Genomic DNA, 23,128 nt, shown 5'->3' with positions numbered 1-23,128 from the left:
CGAAATTTTTTAGACGTGGTACGTCATATGGGCGAATGCGGAAGCTCTAAAATCATGAACTCGAACGTGCCCACGTACCTGTATGCAATAAACGCAGTTATGATCAACCGACTAATATTTTAAAATTACCCACCCCAACAAATACTCTTCAAAATGGGTCGGCAGACAAAGAAGAAGAGGCCGTTCGCCGCTCAGATGGATTGACGGTGTAACTTAGATGGAGACGTAGGTTTTTTGGGATTTCGGGCTTGGACGACGCAGGCACGAAACCGAGACAATTGGAGGTATATGCTGCAGAAGGCGAATACCCAACGAGGGTTGACCAGTACACAATGATGAGGACATATATGTATAGACGTATATATAGTATTTATTTTAGTATTAGTAAATAATTATGGACATTTTTTTTTAATTACTTTTAATTTTCTTTTGCTTATCGAAGATATCATGGCCCCTACTTTTCCTGTTGGTGGTCGACGTGACATTCTATGGAAGCTTGATAACACCAGATACCTGGCCTATGCAGATGACATCTGCTTACTGCCACCAAAGCTTTCTGATCTTAAGGCTATGACAACGTCCGTGCAAAAGCTACTTCTTTCGACTGGACTTAAAATCAACGTCAATAAAACTAAAGCGCTGTATCTCAACAGTACCGCCTCTGAGTCATTGAACGTCGATGGGCTGTAGTTCGAGAGCGTGGAGAAGTTTTGCTACCTCGGGAGTATTGTCGACGAAAGTGGAGGCTCTGACATAGAAGTTGAACAAAGTATGCAAGGCAGAGGCACGCGTGTCTATGGCAGAACAAACTGACAATATTCAATTCTTGCGTTAAATTTCTGCTGCTGTCTGATTGCACTACTGCTGCACCGTAAAATAAGCAAGTCTGAGGTGCCTAGGATTACCAGTCAGGTCGAGATTGCGTGTGAAGTGCGGAGGAGGAAATGGCAATGAATTGGTTACACACTTCGGAAAAACGACAACAACGTGGCTAAACAAGCGTTAAGATGGGACCTATTCCAACAAGCAGGACGTTCAGTAGGTAGACCTCGCACAACTTGGCAAAGATCAACCGAATCCGAAATGGCAACTCTTGGCTTATCATGGAGCGAACTAAGGATCGTGTACAAAACCGTACTCGCTGGCGATCTGGAATTGTTGACGCCCTATGTTCTTCAGGAGTTAAAGGAAAACATAGATATATTGGGTATGGGAATAAGTTTCCATTCTTTCTTGGCCAAAGTTACGAATTATTTAAACAATTTAATAATACGTGATATTATGTGAAGTATTGGCCATGGCGGCCGCCGTAGCCGAATGGGTTGGTGCGTGACTACCATTCGCAATTCACAGAGAGAACGTAGGTTCAAATCTCGGTGAAACACCAAAATTAAGAAAAACATTTTTTTAATAGCGGTCGCCCCTCGGCAGGCAATGGCAAACCTCCGAGTGTATTTCTGCCATGAAAAAGCTCCTCATAAAATATCTGCCGTTCGGAGTCGGCTTGAAACTGTAGGTCCCTCCATTTGTGGAACAACATCAAGACGCACACCACAAATAGGAGGAGGAGCTCGGCCAAACACCCAAAAAGGGTGTACGCGCCAATTATATACATAGATATGTGCCATTGGAAGCTACAACTTTACTTCATCTTTGAATGCAGCATAATTTTAGTAATATTTGTGTTTTTCTTGATGGATTTTTGAAATGTTTCATTGCTTCCTGCCAGTTCATATGGTTTTGGATCAATAGATCATGAAAATTCACAGAAAAATTTAACTATTGTATTCATATTTTATTCATATAAATCACTTAGGTACATTAATTAGTATTCAATAATCCAGATATCCAGCAATTTAGTGCCTAATAAGTAAAAGGTGCTATGCCGACTAAAATTGTTTCCCTTTTCTCAGTTGCTCCACCGTAAATTTGTGCCTTTTAAGCTTTCTCGAAATATTCTAAATTCCAAAAAGGCATCTTAACCATTTAATTACTTTATTTGATTCAACTGGGTATTTTTACTGTTTATTATTATTTGTTTAGGGAAATAAAAAATACAACTTTGGCAATACTAGGGCACTGGTTGCGAGGCCTTCGGCGCGTACGTACTTGTAATAATTGCACACATGAGTGAATTCCCAAACGATTATGATTATCGGAAAAAATGTGTTACTCTGCAATGTGAATTCGAGTAAATTGAATTCTGTGAACCATTAGAAAAGATTTAGTAAGTGGAAAAAGTATTTACATATCTTAATTTTATTTACAAATCAGAATTTTAAGTAATTTTAAGTACAAATCAGAATTTCAAGTAATTTTAGAATACTACAGCAGCAAGTTTTAAGGTTGGAATTACCACCGTAGATCTTATAGATTCGTATAGCTCGTGAGATATGCTTCTGAACACGCAATTAAAGGCTTGCTTGGAAAACTGAACATTTTGTTGGAGGATAAAATTTCAAATGCATGTATATTAACAAGTGTAATGTAACAAAATTTATGTATGTACTTGTGCTTTTCACTATAATTCCATAATATTTATCAAATGATCCTTTTCCAATTTTTATCTTAAATAATTTCTTCGTCCATCGAAAATGTAACAGAAGCCATTTTTTTATTTTGTAAATTCCTTTTTTGTTTCCTAAATTACTGAGAAATAAGTTGTTTATTTATTTCCTTCTATGTATTTTGTCTTTGGTGCAATTTGGCACCAATAACTCGATCCGAAACTTTTGTAGAATAGAATTCGAACATAATCAAATTTCGAAACGAGTAAACGGAATAAGGCCCGAGACACCAAGCCTATTAAAATGAAATGTAAACTTCTTTCATAGTACTTAAATACCATCTCTCAAAAATTCACTTCAATTGTAGACTCTGTCTTGAGGATGATGAAATCACAGGGCTTATCATATGTAATGGCATTGTCTTGGAAAATACAAGATTGCACATCTTTCGTCAAGATCAAATGGATCCGAATGAAATCAAGAATGCTCCTGCTGCAGGCTTTCAACCAATTCCCAGCCTAGGGCAGGGAACATCTGGGTTAAATAGAACTGGTTATGATGGTTGATAGCTAGATCTGGTGGCTGCTGTGGGATCCCTTTTAAACCATCTTGTGGTTTTTATAAACGAGCTTAGCTTCGTTAGTTTAAGATGCGCTATATCCGGTACATCTGTTAAAAATGCACTACCAAGCGTGTGAAGTCTTTTTCTAGCTAATCCTTCACACTCACAAAGGAGGTGTTTAATAGTTTCCTCTTCTTCGGTGTTGTAGCAGCTTCTACAATAATCATAGTATGCAACTCCCATTTTCATGTTCAATAAAGTCGGTATCCCAATTTTTTTTCGAAGGAAACATTGCGGTGGAGGATTTATTAAAATTAATGCAATTGGTATAACAAAAGTCTGTTTTGCAATGAATACAGGTGAATTTCTCCAATATGGTCGAATGACCTTTATGAGTCGTTCTAAATGAGTTTATTTCCCATAATCTAAGAACTGATTTGGCAGCTACTGGCTTACCCAATAATTTGATTGGTAGTAAGTTCAACATCATATTTAATGCATCTGTAGGTGTAGTTCCAAGAGTTGCTCAAATACATAGATTTGTCGTCCTCTGTAAAGGATTCATAGTATTTTTGATGTACCCACTTTCTAAAGCCAGCCTCCATACCAGTACGACGAAAGTTGGGATTGGTCTTACTATTGCTGTGTAAATCTAATTGACAATGATCAAAATCTTTTACAGGAGTAAAGTGCTATAGTGGCTTTCCTTACTCTATCTTCGATTGAGTTTCCTCTCTAGTATTAATCCCAAGTAGCGGGCTTCCTCCCCAATCGAGAGTACCGTGCCACTTAGGGGAGGAGGAACTAATTCCGGGATATTGTGTTTCCTAGAAAATGGAACCATTTCGGTTTTGTTTGGGTTGACGTTTAGCCCGTTTGCTTTCGCCCGCTTTCCAACTGAATTAATAGTCCTTTAACAATTTCACAAAGCGTAATGGAAAATTTCCCTCTTTCTGCCGTAGTTACATCATCCGCGTAAGAAATGATGTAGGCTTCCTCTCCTCCAGTCCAGTGAGCATTTCATTAATTGGCAGTACCCACAGAAGAGGAGAGAACACACCGCCTTGAGGTGTTGCTCTGCTAACTTTTTTCCTAGTATTATTTTATTATTAGTACATAAAACATGTAGTAGGACACAAAAGATCTTTTAGGGTGAAGTGACTGCCATTGGGCACTTTACATATACAAAATTGTTATTTTTAAATATTATTAAACTTTATTTAAATTTTAGCGATATCAATTGTCAAAACTGAAAATCATGTAAAACTTGTACATGTGGCAAATATTTCGAAACAGAAAGAAATAAAAGTTTCTTTAATTTTTATAAGCGAACTTGGATAATTTATTTTTAATATTAATACAAGTAAACGAAATACTTGTAATTTAATAGAATTTTTTGCATTTTTTAAACATGCCAGGAATTGAAATACATTTGTTAGAAAACAACCTTTTCAGCTTCCATGTTACATGTATCAACTTCAAAAACTTAAAAACAAACCAAATAAACTTCTTAAACAATTTTTGGAATCTAACAATCAAACTCTCTTTATAAATTACCAGCAATGCTGGTAAAAATTCAAATGCTTAAATAATTTTTTGTACAGGAACTATATTCTTACGATTGAACAGAGTATTAAGTCAAATCCTAAGGCTGTTTGGCGATTTGGAATATCTAAAAAGTCAAGCGCTAGAATTCCTTCTGCCGTTCGTTTTAATAACAAATTTGCTACTACACCTGCGGGCGTAGTCAATTTGGTTGCCGATTTTTTCGAATTTCACGAGTGATGGTGCATGCTCGTTTTCTTCTTGCTATGCTAAACTACATTCATCTTTAAAATTTGACTATTTAAAGCTGCTTTCTCTGGACATTGAGAATGGGATTTTGAGGTTAAAAACTTCTTCGCACACTGTTGAAGATGGGCGGCCCGTGATTTTTCTCAAAAGCTGCCCGGCTATTGTTATTCCTCTCCAAATAATTTTTAATAAGTTCCTAACTTCTGAAGTTTTTATCTACGATTGGAAAATCACAACTATTATCCTTGTTTTCAACAGTGGCAAAATGATTGATGTGCACAATTGCAGGTCGATCTCCAAGCTTTGTATCATATTAAAACTTTTCGAAGGAATTGTAAAAGAAAAGATGCACTATGCGGATAAAGGTTTAATTTCGCCCAATCAACATGGACTTGCCATTGGTATGTCTACCGTTTCCAATCTAGCTGCTTTTGGTGAATATTGTTTTTGCACTTTTGCTGAGGATTTCAAGTCGATTGTATTTACACGGACTTTTTTAAAGCATTTGATAGAGCTTGTGATAAAGTTCTATTACGTAAATTATCCTCGCTTGGTTTTCATTCTGTTTTCTTTCAATGAATGGAATTTTATTTATCCGACAGATGGTGTGTGGTAGGGGTTGAGGGTGAATGTTCGAAACCTTACATTGCATCTACAATGTACAGGTGTGCGACAAGCCAGTATTTTAGGGCTTCTTCTCTTCGTTCTGTTTAATAATGATATTATCACCTGTTTTTCGTTTGCAACTTTTCGGAAGAATTGTGCAAAAGTTTGAGCAAACCGGGTCTGTAGGAGATGTGAAAACACCAGTGCATGCTCGTACTGCTGAAAATATTGCTGCTGTTCGCGAGAGTGTGGTTGAAGAGCCGTTTACCTCAACTCGTCGTCGTGCCCAACAATTGCACCTCTCACGCTCGTCGTTGATGAAAATTATGCATAAAGACTTGCATTTACACGCTTATAGGGTGCAATTGACTCAAGAACTAAAGCCTCTTGACCATTTCAAGCGTCGTCAATGGTCAGAATGGTGGCAGGAAATGGCAACAGTGACTGACCAATTTTCGAAGAAAATCATCTTCAGTGATGAGGCACATTTTCATCTCAGTGGATTCGTCAATAAGCAGAATTGCCGCATTTGGGCGAATGATAATCCAAGAGTGATTGCCGAAAAACCAATGCATCCACCCAGTGACTGCTTGGTGCGGTTTATGGGCCGGCGGCATCATTGGGCGGCGGCATCATTTTTTCCAAAATGAGGCCGGTCAGGCAGTTACTGTGAATAGTGTTCGCTATCGTGAGATAATAACGAACTTGTTAGGGCCCGAATTGGAAGATATGAATGCAGACGATATGTGGTTTCAACAGGACGGTGCCACTTGTCACGCAGCTAACGAAACAATGGCTCTTTTGCGCGAAAAATTTGATGGCCGAATAATCTCACGTCGCGGCGATGTCAATTGGCCGCCAAGATAATGTGATTTGACACCGTTGGACTTCTTTCTTTGGGGTTACTTGAAAGAAGAGGTGCACGTCGATAAGCCAACAACAATTCAAGAGCTAAAGGATGAGATAATTCGGCACATTAACGGCATAGAACCTAAATTATGACTCAGCGTCATCGAAAATTTGGACCATCGGATGTGCCGCGGCGGCCATTTGGCCGATATTTTATTCCATACGTAATTGAGAAATACCAATATTATCATAATAAAGAGAAATGACAATAATTTTCTAAAAAAATTGTATTTTATTCAAAATCAACACCGGCCCTTGAAACTTAACTACCCTTTACTTAAAATAATCGGATTGAGCTTATGTTAAGTATGCAATTTTGTTTAACGTATCGTAAATTTCAAAGATGACAAAAACTTCTCTTTCAAAATTTACTATTTTTTAAGGAAGATACAAATTTAATTTTTTAGAAAATCTATGTTATCCCCGCCATAGTTTCTGCACAATAAAATAATAGTGTTTTAAAAAATAATTAAAAAAATGTTTATTAAAATTTATTTATCAAAAATTATTTAAAAAATTTGAATTTTGTAACAATATAAAAATTTTACATTTTTCTTAAAATTTTGCACAAATTACGTTTCCTTGCAAGACTAATATTTTACGATGTAAAAATTCTTAGAAAAAGAGGCATTTGTTTAAAATTTCATATCTTCATTTGTCTTAATATTTAACACACCAAGCACTCATTCTACAAAGCCACAAAGTTGAAAAAATTTCTTTGATCCACCATTTCCCTTTCCTATGGAACTGCCCATTATTTTCCATTTGCCTGAGTGACAATAATTTCCTTGACTTTTGGCTTAGACCAAATTAAATAAAACTCAACGAGATGTGAAAATGCTAAGCTCAATGATTTGTCAGAGCAGCGTAGGCGTCATTGATTTCAGCGAATGAACATTTAATCAAAAACAGTGACTCTTCAGAACGATTGTAGAATGCTTATTCAAGTGGGACTACATACAATAAGCATTACATTACAAAATATAACAAGCTAATGCTAAATTATAGTAAAATAAAATTCTGGTTCGGGAAGAGCTGTTTTTATTTGCGTGATAAAAAGGAGGACAATTAATAACTTTTTGTCATGGTTCAGCTTTTGGTGAAGCCAGTATTTTTCAATTCTAAGATATTTCAGGCGCACAGGATAAGCAGCAGTAAGCATTTGAGTATTGCTATTTCAGGTGGAAAATTACTTACACCAGTTGCTTTATGATATATTGTGAGATATATTTTTATCCATAACTCCCAGAGAGTAAATGTCACACTCACACAAAACCCGCACATTTTATATTCAGCTCAAGATACATAAGATATATACAAGCAGGTCATACCAAAGTCAATAACTAAAGTTCAGTTTTAAAAAAATACAAAAGTATTAATTCAATTTTATTTAAATGCAGTTAGTTAATATACCCCGCGGAGAAATTTCTGACAATTGCTGAATTGGTCAACACATTCGAGACGAGTCGTAAACTGGTGCTAGATATCAAGCATCAATTGTTTCAATATTTAATGTCCAACAATTAAACTTACAAACACACTGCCAATAATGAAGTTCCTTGTCAAATTAAATACACAAATTGTTTAATATTTGCTTACAAAGCCATTGAGAATGAAGATAATTTTCAATGTTCGCTTTCACTTCCACTCAATCATACTCGAATGTATGCGTATTTATATAGAACTATTTATGTATGTACATACAAACATATGCAAATTGGTAAATATATAAACTGCTTACCTGGTCGTTCATAGTGGAGAGCTCATTGTCGCCCACATTAGCATCGGCAAAACTACGCCCCGCATCGTTGGCATAGAGTGGATCGCCACCAATTACTTCGAGCAGGAAGTATTGAGTGAGGCCGCCATCGTTACCCGCCACACAAACTACCTCCAAGACGGTGTCGTTGCGCAATTCACAAGCTTTAGGTGCCTCTGGTGGATCTGTAAGAAGTAGGAGAAATAATTAATTACAAACATTATGAATGTATATATGTTTATATATATACGTATATGTTTATAGTTATATACAAACATGTGCATGTGGTGTGTATACAGCTATGACCAACATTCTACAAATTTGCATACACAGAACAGCAATTTCAGAGTGCACTATGCAAATATAATATATTCACATGACATATACGAGGGCTGCCTTTTACATTTTAAGCCTTTGCGTGATGAGCTATAGTTCGATATTCTTATAGAAAAATCTAGTATTTTTTAGCACAAATTTACGTATATCGGTTTCATTTACGAACTATATTCGTTCCTTTTACAGTGAGTTGAAAAATTCATATCGTCCAAAAGATGGAATTCAGTAGTGAAAATTTTGATACTATGATTTATAACGATTTTTGATATGGACTCGGTGGCTGTTGATCCTTGCAGGATGAATTTCGTGAAGGCCGTCCAAAAACGGTTGTTGTGCCAGAAACAATCGATGCTTTACATAAATTGACAACGCAAGTTTGTCGCCTGACATGAGATCAGCATTCCTTCAATATCGTGTGATTATTTTGTCGTCTAGAAGATTTGTTGGGTACGGGTGCTCTAAACCAACTTTATCCAACAAAATTTGTTGTCAAAAGAAGCACCTCAAAGAAAATAGTCGCCTTTTTTTCAAGAAATCTCTTTTTTTCAGTGCTACACAACTATCTGTTTCCCAGCAGTTTTCGGAGAATTAAGTAAAACCAACCGCCGAAGACGAATCATTCTTCACGAAGACAAGCCCAGCTCGTACGTATTGGCGAGTTTTTGATTATCCGTTTACAGTTCTTATTTGGAACCAAATTTTTTCTTCTGAGGGAGGTATCCACTTCTGAGTGACAAAAGTGCATTGAAAATTGGTTCACTTGAATGAAAAAGTGTAGAATAATTTGATAGCAAAGCTATTGTGATTATTATTTCACCCTGTTTTCATTAATGGGCACAAAATACAAAAACCAGGCCCCGTATATTCTAATGCGACTATTATTATATATAAAGAAAGGGTGATCATCACGAAAATTCAAATTGATTGGGTAATCTCTACTATTTTTGTGTAGAACCATTCGTGGCATTTATGTTTTAGAGATAATCTCTTTGAAATATTGCCGCAACTGCACGGTAATTCGGCCATCAGTAAACATCAATTTTGAATGATTCACCGGAGGACTTCGATCGATATCTCGTGAATAACTTTAGTAATATTGGCTTCTAATGCCCCAATCAAAGCTGGTTTATCCACAAAGCAATTAGACTTAACAAACACCCACAAGTAAAAGTTCTAAGGTGCGATATCGAACGATCTTGATGTCCTGTCCTCTGGTCTGAGACGAAAGATAAATTGTTACCGAACCGACGACGTAGTAAGTCCATTGTTTCACGGGCTGTATGGAACCAAACGTTGTGGAGCCCACGGGTGTCAATTTTCGACATCAAAAAATCATTTATCATGGCGCCATTGAGTTCGCCATTCACTGTAACATTGGCGCTAGCCTCGTCTTTGAAGAAATATGGGCCGATGATCCATCCAACTCATACACCGCACCAAACGATCTTTTTTAATGGATGTAATGGCAGTTCTCGAATGGCTTCGGGTTGCTCTTCAGCCCAAATATGCCAAGTTTTCTTATTGATCGGTGCTATTATTATGAGCGCAGGTGCTCTCTGTCCGCGAAACTATTTTTATTCACAATTGGCTCCTTTTTGCATTTTTTTACTTTGTAATTGGCATAATTTAGCACCAGCATTGCACCAGAACCAACTAGCCCTTCATGCACCAGTTGCGAAAGTAGAAGTTTTCTGTACCTCAACGAATTTCCCGGCAGGCTATTGACTAAAGTAAGCTTTCATCTACGCTGAAGATTGTGTGAGTGAGTGTGCAAATATCTCTGGTGATACTTGAAATGCAGTTCGTGGAGTGTTTGAATAGCTTGTTGGCTGAGCACTTGCACCAGCTCATCCTTATTCAGCAAATACCATAATGGCGTTTGCAACTGGTTGTAGTTGTTGGCATTGCGCCGTTGTGCGAGAAAATTGCAATCTGGAAAAGGAAAGCTTGCAACCAAAAATGCCAACTATCACACTATGTTGGGCTCAAATTAAGTGCCACTTTCATCCCCTCATCCGCGTTTGGGTATTATGTGTCCCACAACAACAACATTAACCGTTTGACCAACATTTAAACATTTACAAGTCGAATTGCCCGTCCTTTGAGCGTAATAAGCAGTTGGCTTTGATTTGAGTAGACATTTTTGCAGAACTTTCTCTGGATTAATTGCCATTTATTTCAATTTTCACTTACTTGCTGGGAGTATATGCACCAGACATGGGGTGGTTTGACGCCCCACCGAGTTGCTCGCCCAGCAGGCGAGCGTTATCAGCTCGGAATCGGTTTGTGGCAGATAGGTTACCGTGCTGACCAGTCCATTGGAAGTGATTCGAGAGTTGAGCACCTGCAAATAGAAGTATATAAATTCAGAGTTGCAATGAAAATTCTAAAATAAATAAACGAAAATTCAATTTGAATCATAGAGATTTAAGTTAGCAACCTTTGTGGCTGAAGATATGAAAATAAATATTTATTTCTATGAATGTGAATATGAAAGTCTCCATACTACTAAACACAAGCACTTGTGGACTTCAAAATCTCCCATGAAATATAGTGTGAAAGAAAAAGTAAGGAAGTGCTAAATTCGGTTCGTATCGAGCTTCAAATACCGGCGCACATTTCAGTAGAATTTAATTTGGATTGGCTGTTAAGTTTTGGAATCAAACAAACTCATAGGCATTGAAGGAGTTATAACTTGCGCAGCAGACGGACGGGCGGAAATTAAGTCTTAGTATATAAAAGGGTGGTGTGGTTTTTATCTCATTTCAATAGTATTTACGGTGAGTTTAAGGGTCGTAGGTGATGGCCTAGGCTTTACTATAGAGCGGAAGGAATATCTATATATATAAAAATTAAGCCGAAAAAAAGTGTGTATTTGTCCGGGGTAATCTCAGCAACGCGTTTAAGGAAAACAATGAAAGTTTCACACATTGTTGGTGTTTCTTTGGCAAAGGTTTCTGTGAAGTTTGGTTGAAATCCGATAACGCGTGTGTGTGCGGTGCGTCGGTTAAGTGAGTGTGTTTTTGCTATTTGCCGCACGTATTTTTTGTACCGCACATAGCATTCATTAGAATTGAATATATTTTGGTCGTGTGTGTCTGGGCCGATTATTATGAAATTTGGTATATATTTATATATATTTTTCCAAGGGTGGCGCTGCCGAAGGCCAAAACGAGGACCCGGGTAACCCTAGGATGTGTTTTTACATTGTGGGTATCAAATCAAAGCTACTGATGAGTGCTTTAATACAGAGTATTTTTTAGATCTCTGAGTGACCACGGTCTCGAGATATAGCCAAAAAGGTGGACCAAGGTACCCTTGGATGTGTTTGTACAATATGGGTATCAGATGGAAGCTGTTGATGAAAGCTTTTAAGTGAAGTAATTTTTACTGCCCGTTTCCGGGATAAAGAAAGGAGATGGAGCTGGAGATGGAAGAGGAATAACTACAGGAAGAGGAAGACCACTTATTATTAAAAATTAAAAAAAAAATTCTAAAAAAATTTTAAAATGTTACATATACGCTTATTATATAATATAAACGTTAATCTGAAGTCAGTTATAGTGAAAAATTCATTGTATCATTGCCGGCGTGATTGGTGATCGTTTCCTTAACTTTTGCAGAAAGGTTATGCTAATATGAGATATTACAAATCACAAATATACGGTTGAAGCAAATATATGTCTTCGTCTGGAAAAGTTTATATAAATTTAAGAAGAGTAAATAGAACTTATTATATATCAGACTTCACGCAAAAAAGTCATTTGCACCTGAACATATAGCTGGGTTAAAGCTGGGGGAATAGAACAGTTCTCTTCTCCTTCTCCGCTTTTTCGCACACGTAATTGTATGGGATGAGTGCCCGATGGCACATAAAAAGTCACTGGAAGCGCTTGATAGGACATTACGAGATTTACGTAGTAAAAATGAAATGTTTGGTCGTGCCTTAGTGCTGCTGGCAGGTGATTTTAGACAAACACTGCCTGTTATTCCTCGAGCAACTATAGCAGATGAATTGGTTGCATGTTTGAAATCATCATATTTGTGGAGACACGTTCAAACACTCAAACTAACTACAAATGTACGTGTTCTTATGCAAAATGATCCATCAGCTGCTGAATTTTCACAGCAATTATTGGATATTGGAAATGGCAAAGTTCCTGTCGATAATTTAACTGGCTTAATAACTTTACAACCAAACTTTTGTCAAATAAGTCAAACGAAAGAACAGTTAATTCAAAGTATTTTCCCAAATTTGCCTCAAAATTACAAAAATCATGATTTTCTTAGTGAACGAGCCATCATGGCTGGCAAAAATAAAGATGTTAATGAAATGAATGCGGCTATTTTGGCTAACATACCAAGTCCAGAACAAACATATCGATCCGTTGACACTGTTACAAATCAAGATGATATTGTAAATTATCCCACTGAATTTTTGAATTCCGTTGATTTACCTGGATTACCGCCACACATGCTAAACTTGAAAATAGGAGCACCGATTATTATGTTGAGAAACATACATAAATCAACCACGACTATGTAATGGCACTCGATTAACAGTTAAGAGATTGATGAATAACGTCATTGAAGCAACACTTCTGAATGGAAAATACTCTGGTGAAGACGTTTTAATATCGCGAATACCAATGATACCATCGGATATGCCGTTTGAATTCAAACGTCTTCAATTTCCTGTTCGCCTAGCATTCGCGATTACTATTAATAAGTCACAAGGCCAAACTTTATCAATTTGTGGTATTGATTTAGAATACCCATGTTTTTCTCATGGCCAACTTTATGTTTCATGCTCAAGAGTTGGTAAACCATCGGTAGTGTTCATTTATTCAACAACGCATGGAAAAACGAAGAATATTGTATACCAAAGAGCATTACAATAAAAAAAGTAATAAAGTAAATCACATCAAACGTTTTTTAATTGCTACTACTATTCAAAACTTCTTTCCTTACTATTCAGGCGCGAGAATTTTTATAAAAAACACACAGTATTTTTCGGCTTAATTTAATTAATTGATCTAGATTTTTTTAAAGACGACCAGCGGAACGGGCGTGTTTTCGCTAGTACTATATAAAAGTGAGGTCGGAAACTATGTAAATATTTACCAAGTGCCTATTGAGTGGCACGCATTTACCAAAAATTTGTGTTAGCTTCATCATTTGATCCACAATTGAATAATTTTAATTCATTATGGAGAAATCAAGTGTTTGCTTTTTCTAAATTACCGCTATATAGTGGTAGGTGTGCTTATTGACCGACTATTGACAGCACCTACTTTCGTTGGGCAAGCCGAACGTCGTACTCCGGATGTACAACTTAGTGATTCTGTCAATTTTGATATATGATTGCTTGCTTTGGTGGGTAGCTCTTCGGAAGGACTATAATAGCACGAAATTAGAGAGAGTGTAGGGCATAGGATGTATGGCGTCACTGGCCCTTAACGTCATTCTGCACTTACTTCCCATTGCTTATCAAGTTCAAACCATTTCTGCTCATAGCGCATTAGGTTGAGGGAGATTGGCCTCTGGAGGCGATCTCCTGTAGGACATGGTTGCGTTTTGATGCAGATTTTGCCTCTCTATGTGAGAAAATATTTCAGTCTTCTTAAAACTGTTGGAAAGTATATTAGTTGTGTTTTTCAAGCAGAAGTCTTAGCCATCCTGCAGGCATGCAATTCTTAGGCATCGCTGTTGGGAGGGAGACATATATATCTTTTCCTATAGTCAAGCTACGATCAAGTCGCTGTCGTCGCCATATTGCAGATCTCTTCTGGTCAACTCATGAGCATAGGACTATAGAGGAAAATTAAATTGCAGATGAACTTGCCAGGAAGAGGTCGACAGAACCAGTTTCTGTTGTCCCCACTTCAAACATGGGAAACTGCACAATTGCTTTCTTAAAAAAGAGCAAGACAAATGATGTTCGATATCATCGAGCGCTATTTCAAAAACACTCTGGTCTCAGTACGACAGAAGCAGGACGCTCAAAGTGCTGGGGATACGTCACCATTCAATTTCCAACTCATAGAGAAGGTCACCGGTCACTGGGTGATCGGATTTCATGCGGAGAAGCTTCGACTTCCGAGCAACCCCTATTGCAAAAGCTATGGGGATCCTGCGGAGAAAGAGAATGTTGAACACATTATTTTGCAAGTGCTCAGGTTTGGCGGTCAGGTGCTTGCTTATTCTTCCTCTAAATTTTTGCCTACGTTATGGTATCAAAATGGCTCTCTGGTACTACTTGTAGTGTACCCGTGGTACTCTTGCCTTCCAGCTACCTACGTACCTTGGACAAGGACACTGAAATACATTAATTTTTGTGCGAGCTATCGTGCACATGGACCGACCGGGCTAAATTGACTACTCTCATCATTCATAGCATTTTGGTATAGATCTATATGTCTATATCTATCTAGATTCCTTTATGCTGTTAAAATTACAATACCCTTGAACACAAGTGCAGGCGAGTATAAAAATATGTATCATACATACGAATACGAGTAAAAAACGAACGCATACAAACGCCCACATGCAGCGAACGATGTGATGGAGATGAAGCAGTTGTAGGTAGTTGTAAATTCTGCATAACTGCTGATAGCAGCCAAACGGTGATGCGAAGCAGGACAAGTACAGGGGGAGTGGGAGAAAATGTGCACACGGGAAGAAATAAATAATTTATAGTCGCACAACTTTATTAGATTTTCCTGTAGTCACGTACGACGCTGGCTGTGCTGGCTGTTTGCGTGCCGGGGAGTTGTCTCTATGCTTTTACGCTTTGACAAACAATGCAGCGTGTTTCATTGAATGCTTTAACGAAATCACATTCTTAATATGGCAGAGCTTCTGCCCGGTGAGTGCAGCAACCGGAATGGGCATGAATCGAATAAGAGATGCATGACTTCGAATGACCACCAATGAAACCTGCAGCTAGAGTAAGTAGTTTGCAGCTGGCAAGGCAGGGATGCCAACTGTCCTTTTTTAATGGTGTGCGATTTTAAAATAAAAAATTTAATATTTAACATTCTCAACAGATTGCATATTTACGTGCGTCCATTTAGAGCGATAACTGAAGCAGAGAGGGTGCGAATGTTAAGACCACAATAATTTGATAGAGTCCCGAAGGTGTTGCGCTCCAAGATTTATTGAAATATTGCAAAGTGCAAGGCGAAGTGGAATGAAGTGCTTTAAGGAAAAGTTGATCACAAAAGGAAAGACAACAAAAAGTAATAATAAAAACAGAGAACAGCAGTAAAAGCGCTATAAATGTTAAGCTGTTTATGCGAAGGCTTGTGGCTCTATGAAAGCAAGGAATTTGTGCTTAATTTTTATTTCTATTATGGTATAAAACAACCAAGTCGCTTTAATAAGCCGCTTTTAATGCTGATTTAAATTATCATTTTGCTAGCTCGGGCGCCAAGCGCTTCAGATGTAGACTTTTTCTTAAACAGAGAGACAAGCAAAAAAATGCCGCCTATTGGCGAGTGGTTGATCACGATGGGTGATGCAAGATATATTCTCATGCACAAAATGTGAAAAAAAAACAAAAAAAAAATATAATTTTGAGATTTATTCAATGTTGAAACATTTTGAACTGAAATATCTTCGGTTCTTTTCAACATTTTAGTATTTTTTTAGATAAAATGTAATTTTCAAACATTTTTGTTTTTGAACATGAATTCATTTTTATGGTTATAAAAAGTATTAGAAAAAAATAAAAAAATATGAAAAATTTATAATTTTAAGATTTAGTCAATGCAAAAATTTTTGAAGTGTGTAATATCTTCGGTTCTTTTCAATATTTTAAAAATTAGTTTGGGATGTTGTTTGTAAAAGGTTTGGAAAAACATTTTTTCATTATTTTTGAAAAATAGACCAGCCAGTTTCTCTTCCTAAATTTTCCTAGACAGTAAAAAAAAATTAATTCCCCAAAAAAAAAAAAAATTTTTGTTTTTTTAATTAAACGTTATCCTAAAACATAAAGTAGATTGTTTAAAAAATCGAAAATACTTCCCTTTACAAAGCCCTGGGTATATTAAAATTAAAAATCTTAAAAAAAATCAGATAAAATGTAAGAGAAAAAATCGACTTAAGAATAGGAATTGTGCGCAGAAATGCCCACTACTGTATTCCAATAGCTTTGATAAATAAGTATATATGTAAATATTTCATTAATAGAAACTTAAATAATCCTTTCATCTACTGAACGTTTCTCTATGCAAATTTTAAGATAAGTACATGAAATACCCAACGGTATTTACAATAATGAATCCCGCTTTCTTACTGGTAGTCACGCGCTGCAGCGAGAAAGATGCCAAGCTAAACATTTTCTCTCTCCCTCCTCCCTGTATTCAATATAGTCGATGATAAACTTCAATTATTGATTAGAAACACATTTCACTTATAGCTACGTACATATAGTTTGTAAGTGTGTATGTATATACTCTTATCTATGTATGTTAAATCAACCTCATACTAACCGGCGACACATTTCTTGTGTTGTTGTAAGTCCAACTGAATTTCACTGAGTCTGGCGGATCCGCGTCCACTTCGCATTTTACCTGCACCGAGTGCATATTCAGTGCTCCGAGTGATGTTTGCTCTGTGCCCGGTCGGCATCTGGGCGAGTCTGCAATTGGAAAAGGAAACGATTTATGTAAATGTATATTTTTTTTTCATTTGCTGCAAGGATAAAAAAACTAAAACGCTGAAGAGCCCAAGCACCAGGCATTTAAAGATGCACTACCGGAATACGGTTGCATTCGTTACACTGACATTGCGGTTGTCGGCTTGCGGTTGATGATGACTTGCACACATTACGCACATACATACATATATACAAATAGACGCACACACATACACTCATATATAACCAAGTTTTGTTTGGTTTCCTTCAAGTGCCTCAAGGCGAGTAATTAACATGGTTCAGTTTGGTGTTGCGGTTGTTTTCTATATATGCGCTTGTATGTGTGTGGGTATTTGCAACCGAACGATATGAGCTAAGAAATATTTACTTTCATACACGTTTACGTGCATATTATATATATGAATGTAAGTATCTGTGGAGTATATAAACATAAGTATATCCCCTCATTTATAAAAGATACTTTTCGGTACATATCTGAATATTTGCGAGCGTAGGGTATATCAAGCACATGTATTGGGTGAGGGGGGGGGACTCAAACTCTTACGAAAATTTCAAAAAATATACAGTTCTCTATAAAAAGTTTGCATAGACATTTCAACTTTTCGAGGTATTTAAGGGGTCCTGGAGGTCTAGAGCCCGAATATTTAGGTATTTTCAAGAATTCATTTCTGCAATAAAAAGCGAAAAACGATATTTAAATTTTTTAGATCTAAAAATGATAAACAAAAATTTTTTTAATATTAATAAAAAAATAATAATTTAAAAATGGCGCTGAAGTTGACCCGATTTATTGAAGTTGACCCACGATTCGGTTGATAATATCGAGATAAATGAGTTTAAAGTTTGAGGTTCAGGAGCGCGCGGACCGTTCTCTATCTAGTTAATGGGCTATAGAAGCTATATTATTGGGGATCCCCGCATGAATATTTCACAGAACGAAAAAACGCTTTTTTGAAATTTCTAGACCACCGGGTCCCCTTAAGCGGATTTATTGTCCAAGCCGGTAAAGTGCAATGGACTCAAATTAAGTTTTTAAATTATTGTCATTGATGTTGTCATGACTTTTTATTGGCTGTAATTGGGATTCTCATTGGCACAACAATTCACAATTGCACCAGCATCCGCAGATTCGAACTCGCCACGTGGTTGGGACTGTGATTGCCGAATTTTACTTTTGTTATTCATTGCCTTGCTAACTTAGAAAGTCTATACTAATGGATGGCTCCTGAGATTTTATGCTGATGTATATTTACCGCTTAATGAATTAGTGTCTTAGATCAAACAGTGGTGTCTCCGCGTTCCTCTACTGATAGTATTTCTATAGTCACAGTGCCAGATCGTATACCTATTCCTTCTACTATTGAGATCCTTTTCACACTTTTGATGATTCGTTTTCTAACATAGCACACCATATTTTCTATGTATTTTGGAAATGTAGTAGAATATAGAATATGAAAGTTAAAAGAAGCAGAAAATGTGTTTAAAAATAAGGGAACTTTTCAGATTTCGTAGACAACGCATGGTGAAAAAAAGCATAAGGTCTGCCTAATATCACCGAATTTCAAAGAATAATCAGCTGATTCTCTGACGTAACAGGGGTCATGACATCGGTTTGTTTACGAAAATACTAAAACTACGTTGGTGATATACAAAAGACATGAATGCAGTCTCCCCCATGTTGCTTTGTTGCCGTCTGAACAACGACTGATATGAAGAGTGTGCGAATACGTGTGAAATCAGTGAGCAGAATTATGCTGGCAGCTGAAGTTACTCGCTCAATTTCATTTTTCACCATAACCGAAGGCAAAACCTTATAATCTATCATCCTTACATTCAAAATACTTCCCATGCATTCCAAGGCTAGAAGTATTTTGATGGGCTCGGGGATTTTCTGCTATTAAAAAAAATTTATAAAAAAATTTGAACTTTTTGGCCAAAACTACTTGCCAGACTTGACTCCTTGAGGCCTTTTTTTGTTCCAAAACAGAAAATACCTATGAGGAGGCAAACAATTTCCCGAATAGTGAAGATAAAATCGGTATCGTTGGAAGAGCTTAGGCCGTACCAAAGCGCTTTTTGGTCAGAGGTTATTCGAGGTTTGGAAAAAGCATTGGTACAGGTTTATTGTATATTTTATCTGATTACTTTGAAGGGGACAAAGTAGATATTGGTGAATAAATAAATATTTTGCGAGAAAATCAAAAAGTCCCTTTAATGTTGGGGGCTTCTCTTCAGTCAGAAGAGATCTTGAGTCATAAAATAATGGCTTAGACTACTTACATACTGTTATTTTCCTATGTATACAAACACAGTGTAAGAAGACACTACTCACATTGAATACATCCTGCTACCCGGTGCATACCCACAAGTACAAGCGTAAGGAAAGTACAGACGGCTACGCACATCGATTTTCTTCTTTAATGTCTCAGAATTAATAAAAATCAGTTGCTGAACTGCCTGAATTATAGAGTCTTTTATATTTCGCTTTGTTTATAACAACATTTTTTTATATATTTTTTCTACTTTCTTTGCTATTCTCTTCCGTGTTTACATCAATCTAACCTAAATTTTCAAAATTTTCTTTTGCAAAATTTCCCTATTCTTTCACCTCGAACATAACTCCACCTTACAGCTAATCTGAATTGATATCACTGCAAAATTAGTATCAAAATTCTATTTCAATCCATGTAATCCTTTGCTCTATCACTTCAACTTTGTAATTTTATGGCTTTGGTTTCTGTCAACAGCATTCAAAGTTTCTCAAAATTTAACATTTTTTCCTTTGTTATTTATCCAAAATCTTCTACCTTCAACCTTTCTCCATTCTGCTTGTGAATTAATTAGGATATTTTTCACATAGAATTCTCATGGCTAATGAATGTATGTATATGTAGATGTAAGTGTAACTTATTCGCATAAGTCTTATGGATACCAAATGAAGAAATTCATAGGCTGGATTAGGTGGTCACATGGAATAAAAGTCCAAATCGTTTGAGTGAAAAACCAATGCTCCATGTTTTCTTAGATTAACTCGGCGTATTCTGGTATGCGCTTCTAAGTAAAATCAGTGTCAGTAAAATCAATATCAAAAGAGACAAAATAAAGAGATTTTCCTCATGACCAATTAACCATCATATCGAGCCAAGTGTGCCAAAAAAATTGTACGAGTACTTAACTTTGCAACACTGGAACGTAGTGTTTATTCATGGGACTTCGTTGCATCTGATTGCTATCTTATCGTGTCATTGATGAGAGATGCACGTGAAATGCAGCACCACATTTCTTATGAAAATGTGAGAAATTAGTTTGGCTTAAAGGACGAATAATTGGCGAAGCATTTACAGAATAACTGAGAGGTAAGTAGAAGTTAGAAGGCGGCCGCTGTAGCCGAAAGGGTTGATGCGTGATTACCATTCGGAAGTGCACAGGTTCGCAACACCAATTCATCGAAATAGTGATCAGTTATCGCTAAACAATAGCAAACATCGGAGTGTATTTCTGCCCTGAAAAAGCTAATGATTAAAAAAACATCTATCGTTCGGAGTCCGCTTAAAACTGTAGGTCCTTCCATATGTGGCAAAACATCAAGACACACATCATAAATAGAAGGAGCAGCTCAGTCAAACCCGCAAAAAGGGTGTAGGTGTCGATGATACATGTAAGTTCGTAAGTAATTTTCTTCCACTTTTTGGCCTGCTAGGTAGTGTGGCTTGCTGCGAAAAAAACGATAGAACTGCGACTGCACGATTCGGCATTGTAAATTCAAAAAACAAAAGAAAGTCAAATTTTCTCCATGACAGACAACAGTCTTGTGCATTTAGAGCAGTTGATTTCGACGTATTTTTTTTTTCTATTGTATTACGCACTTCACTGCCGCTTAAATATAAGAAGTGCCTAGCAGAGTAAACAGTGTTCGGCTTTGGGGTCTACGTGGAATCCAGCGGGACAAACCTGCTCTTGGAATGCATCTGTGCTTCAAGCGGAGGTGTATGCAGTTCAAGAAGCGATGAACTTTGTTGTGGAAAACCGATGGAGAGGCAACCGATATGTGCCTTAGACAGCCCCAAAACCACATCAGGGGTAGTCGAGTCCTGTAAATCTAGGGTCTAACATGGGTCCCGGGACACGTGGATATCGTGGGTAACGTGGGTAACGAGACCTCTGACTCCTTAGCTAGGAGGCCAACTTCCTTGGCCCAGAGCCCGTTCTGCCACTCCCTTCTGCATCCATCAAAATCACGGTTAGCAAATGGGTTGCCACAACCCACAAGTAAGTTTGGCAGGCTGAGAGAGGTTGCAGATGGACCAAACTGATGTTACCCGTCATTTTCGACTAACTGTCGCAAATCCTCCTATTATTATGCAGATATGACTGCAGATAGCTGGTTGGCCTAATGACGAGCCACTTTCTGTGGGTGCGGCACATGGAAAAGTAGGCATCTCAGACAGTGTACTTTGCCCAGCTGGTGAAGAGGAGGATGAGACGGCGGACCCCTTCCTGTGCGTCTGCCCCGCCTTCGCTCGAATCAGGTTTGAGGTCTTTGGCACTGATGTGTTAAGAAGCGACTCAGATTTCTTCGGAGATCGGGTAGTTTTAAAGAAAGTTAGAAGGGAATCCGAGTGCTCTACAATGAACTTAATGGTGACTGAGTGCTGCACTTTCTATTTGTCCCGACATATAAAAATAATGTTAGCTTCGGAGAATGATCTACATGCTGTTGGGTGATCTTACGTTTCTTGTACCTGTACCTTTATTTTATAAATTACCTCAATATTTAGTATTTCAAATTTTAAGCAAAAATTGTTCATTTCCGACTATTTTTAATTTGGTAATCGGATTCAAAACACAATTTAGACTGAGAAAATATTGATAGTTTATAAAATTAAAACATTTGAAACATAAACTCAATATCGCCACTGGTAATCGCTCCGACTACGAATCTAAGACTAGACGCTTATTATAAGATTGAGCTTGAGGGCCTATTTCAAGATTTTGAGAGCAAAATACCAAAAATACAATTTTTAAGAACTCACTTCATAATCAGTTTGACTGAAATAATTAGTTATCCTGCCAATATTTTGATCGAACTGACTTTTTACCACAAAGTATCTACAAAACTACAAAATTCTTCAGACTCTGCAGATAATTGGAAATTGGTACCAAGAGATGACTTTTCTGTGACAACTTAGAGAAATTTTATATGTATATGTAGGTATATATATTTGACGCTTACACCCTTTCTTAGTAGTTCAGCCGATCTCCTTTTCCTATTTGTGGTGTGCGTCTTGATATTTTTCCAAAAATCGAAGAAGCTACAGTACAAATACATTCGAAAGTTTGCCATTTCCTATCGAAGGACGGCTGTTATTAGAAAAACCCGTCTCCGTTTTTACTGTGCACTACCAAATTGTAGGCACGCACTAACCCATTCGGCTACGGCGGCCCCAAGAAACCTTAGTTGTAATTAAAAAAATTCCGCACACCACTAACCGAGGAACCTACCATATTTGTGACTTGCATTGATTGCGTCAAATATTGCCACTTATTTTTTATATTTAAATTCACATTATTACACGTCATTATATTGGATTTTTTATTGCACAAGTCTTAAGGGTAACTAAAGTAGGAATGTTGAATGCCCCGCTGAAAATAGCTGAATCAGCGGTTTGGTCCGACTGTTCACCATTTGCCCAGTTTGCACGGCGCATTCGTAATTCACTTTGGCAACTCTTTTTCTTGTTTTTGGCTTTTTATTCTTTTATAATTCGCACATTTTTGCCTCGGTGCATCCGTTTTTTTATTTTTTAAGTGTAAGTTCATCAGCGTCTTGGCTGTCTGTCTCCCAGAAGTATTGAGTAAAATCCATAAGTTCATATACAAATTTTAAAAGACTATTTATCTTCTTTCAGTTCTTTACTAATGGCTAAAAATAGATGATAAAGTTGGTTCTGTTGTCCACTGTTATAAGCCAAAAATAAGCGCTTCGCTTCGTT

General features: G+C 37.1%; 1 protein-coding gene across 1 annotated transcript in view; it reads right to left on the bottom strand.

Moving 5' to 3' along the window:
• LOC129236403 (uncharacterized) overlaps positions 1-23,128 on the bottom strand; it is a 391,692-nt gene that overhangs the window by 124,237 nt on the left and 244,327 nt on the right. The window contains exons 11-13 of the mRNA XM_054870777.1: positions 16,969-17,117; positions 10,667-10,817; positions 8,120-8,322 (exon numbers count right to left, since the gene is read on the bottom strand). Coding sequence (XP_054726752.1) covers positions 8,120-8,322; positions 10,667-10,817; positions 16,969-17,117 — 503 coding nt within the window. The remainder of the gene's footprint in view (positions 1-8,119; positions 8,323-10,666; positions 10,818-16,968; positions 17,118-23,128) is intronic.

Source organism: Anastrepha obliqua, chromosome 1 (genome assembly GCF_027943255.1).
Source record: "Anastrepha obliqua isolate idAnaObli1 chromosome 1, idAnaObli1_1.0, whole genome shotgun sequence".
In the NCBI taxonomy this organism is placed as follows: Eukaryota; Metazoa; Arthropoda; class Insecta; order Diptera; family Tephritidae; genus Anastrepha; species Anastrepha obliqua.
This window is presented reverse-complemented; position numbering and strand designations above follow the sequence as displayed.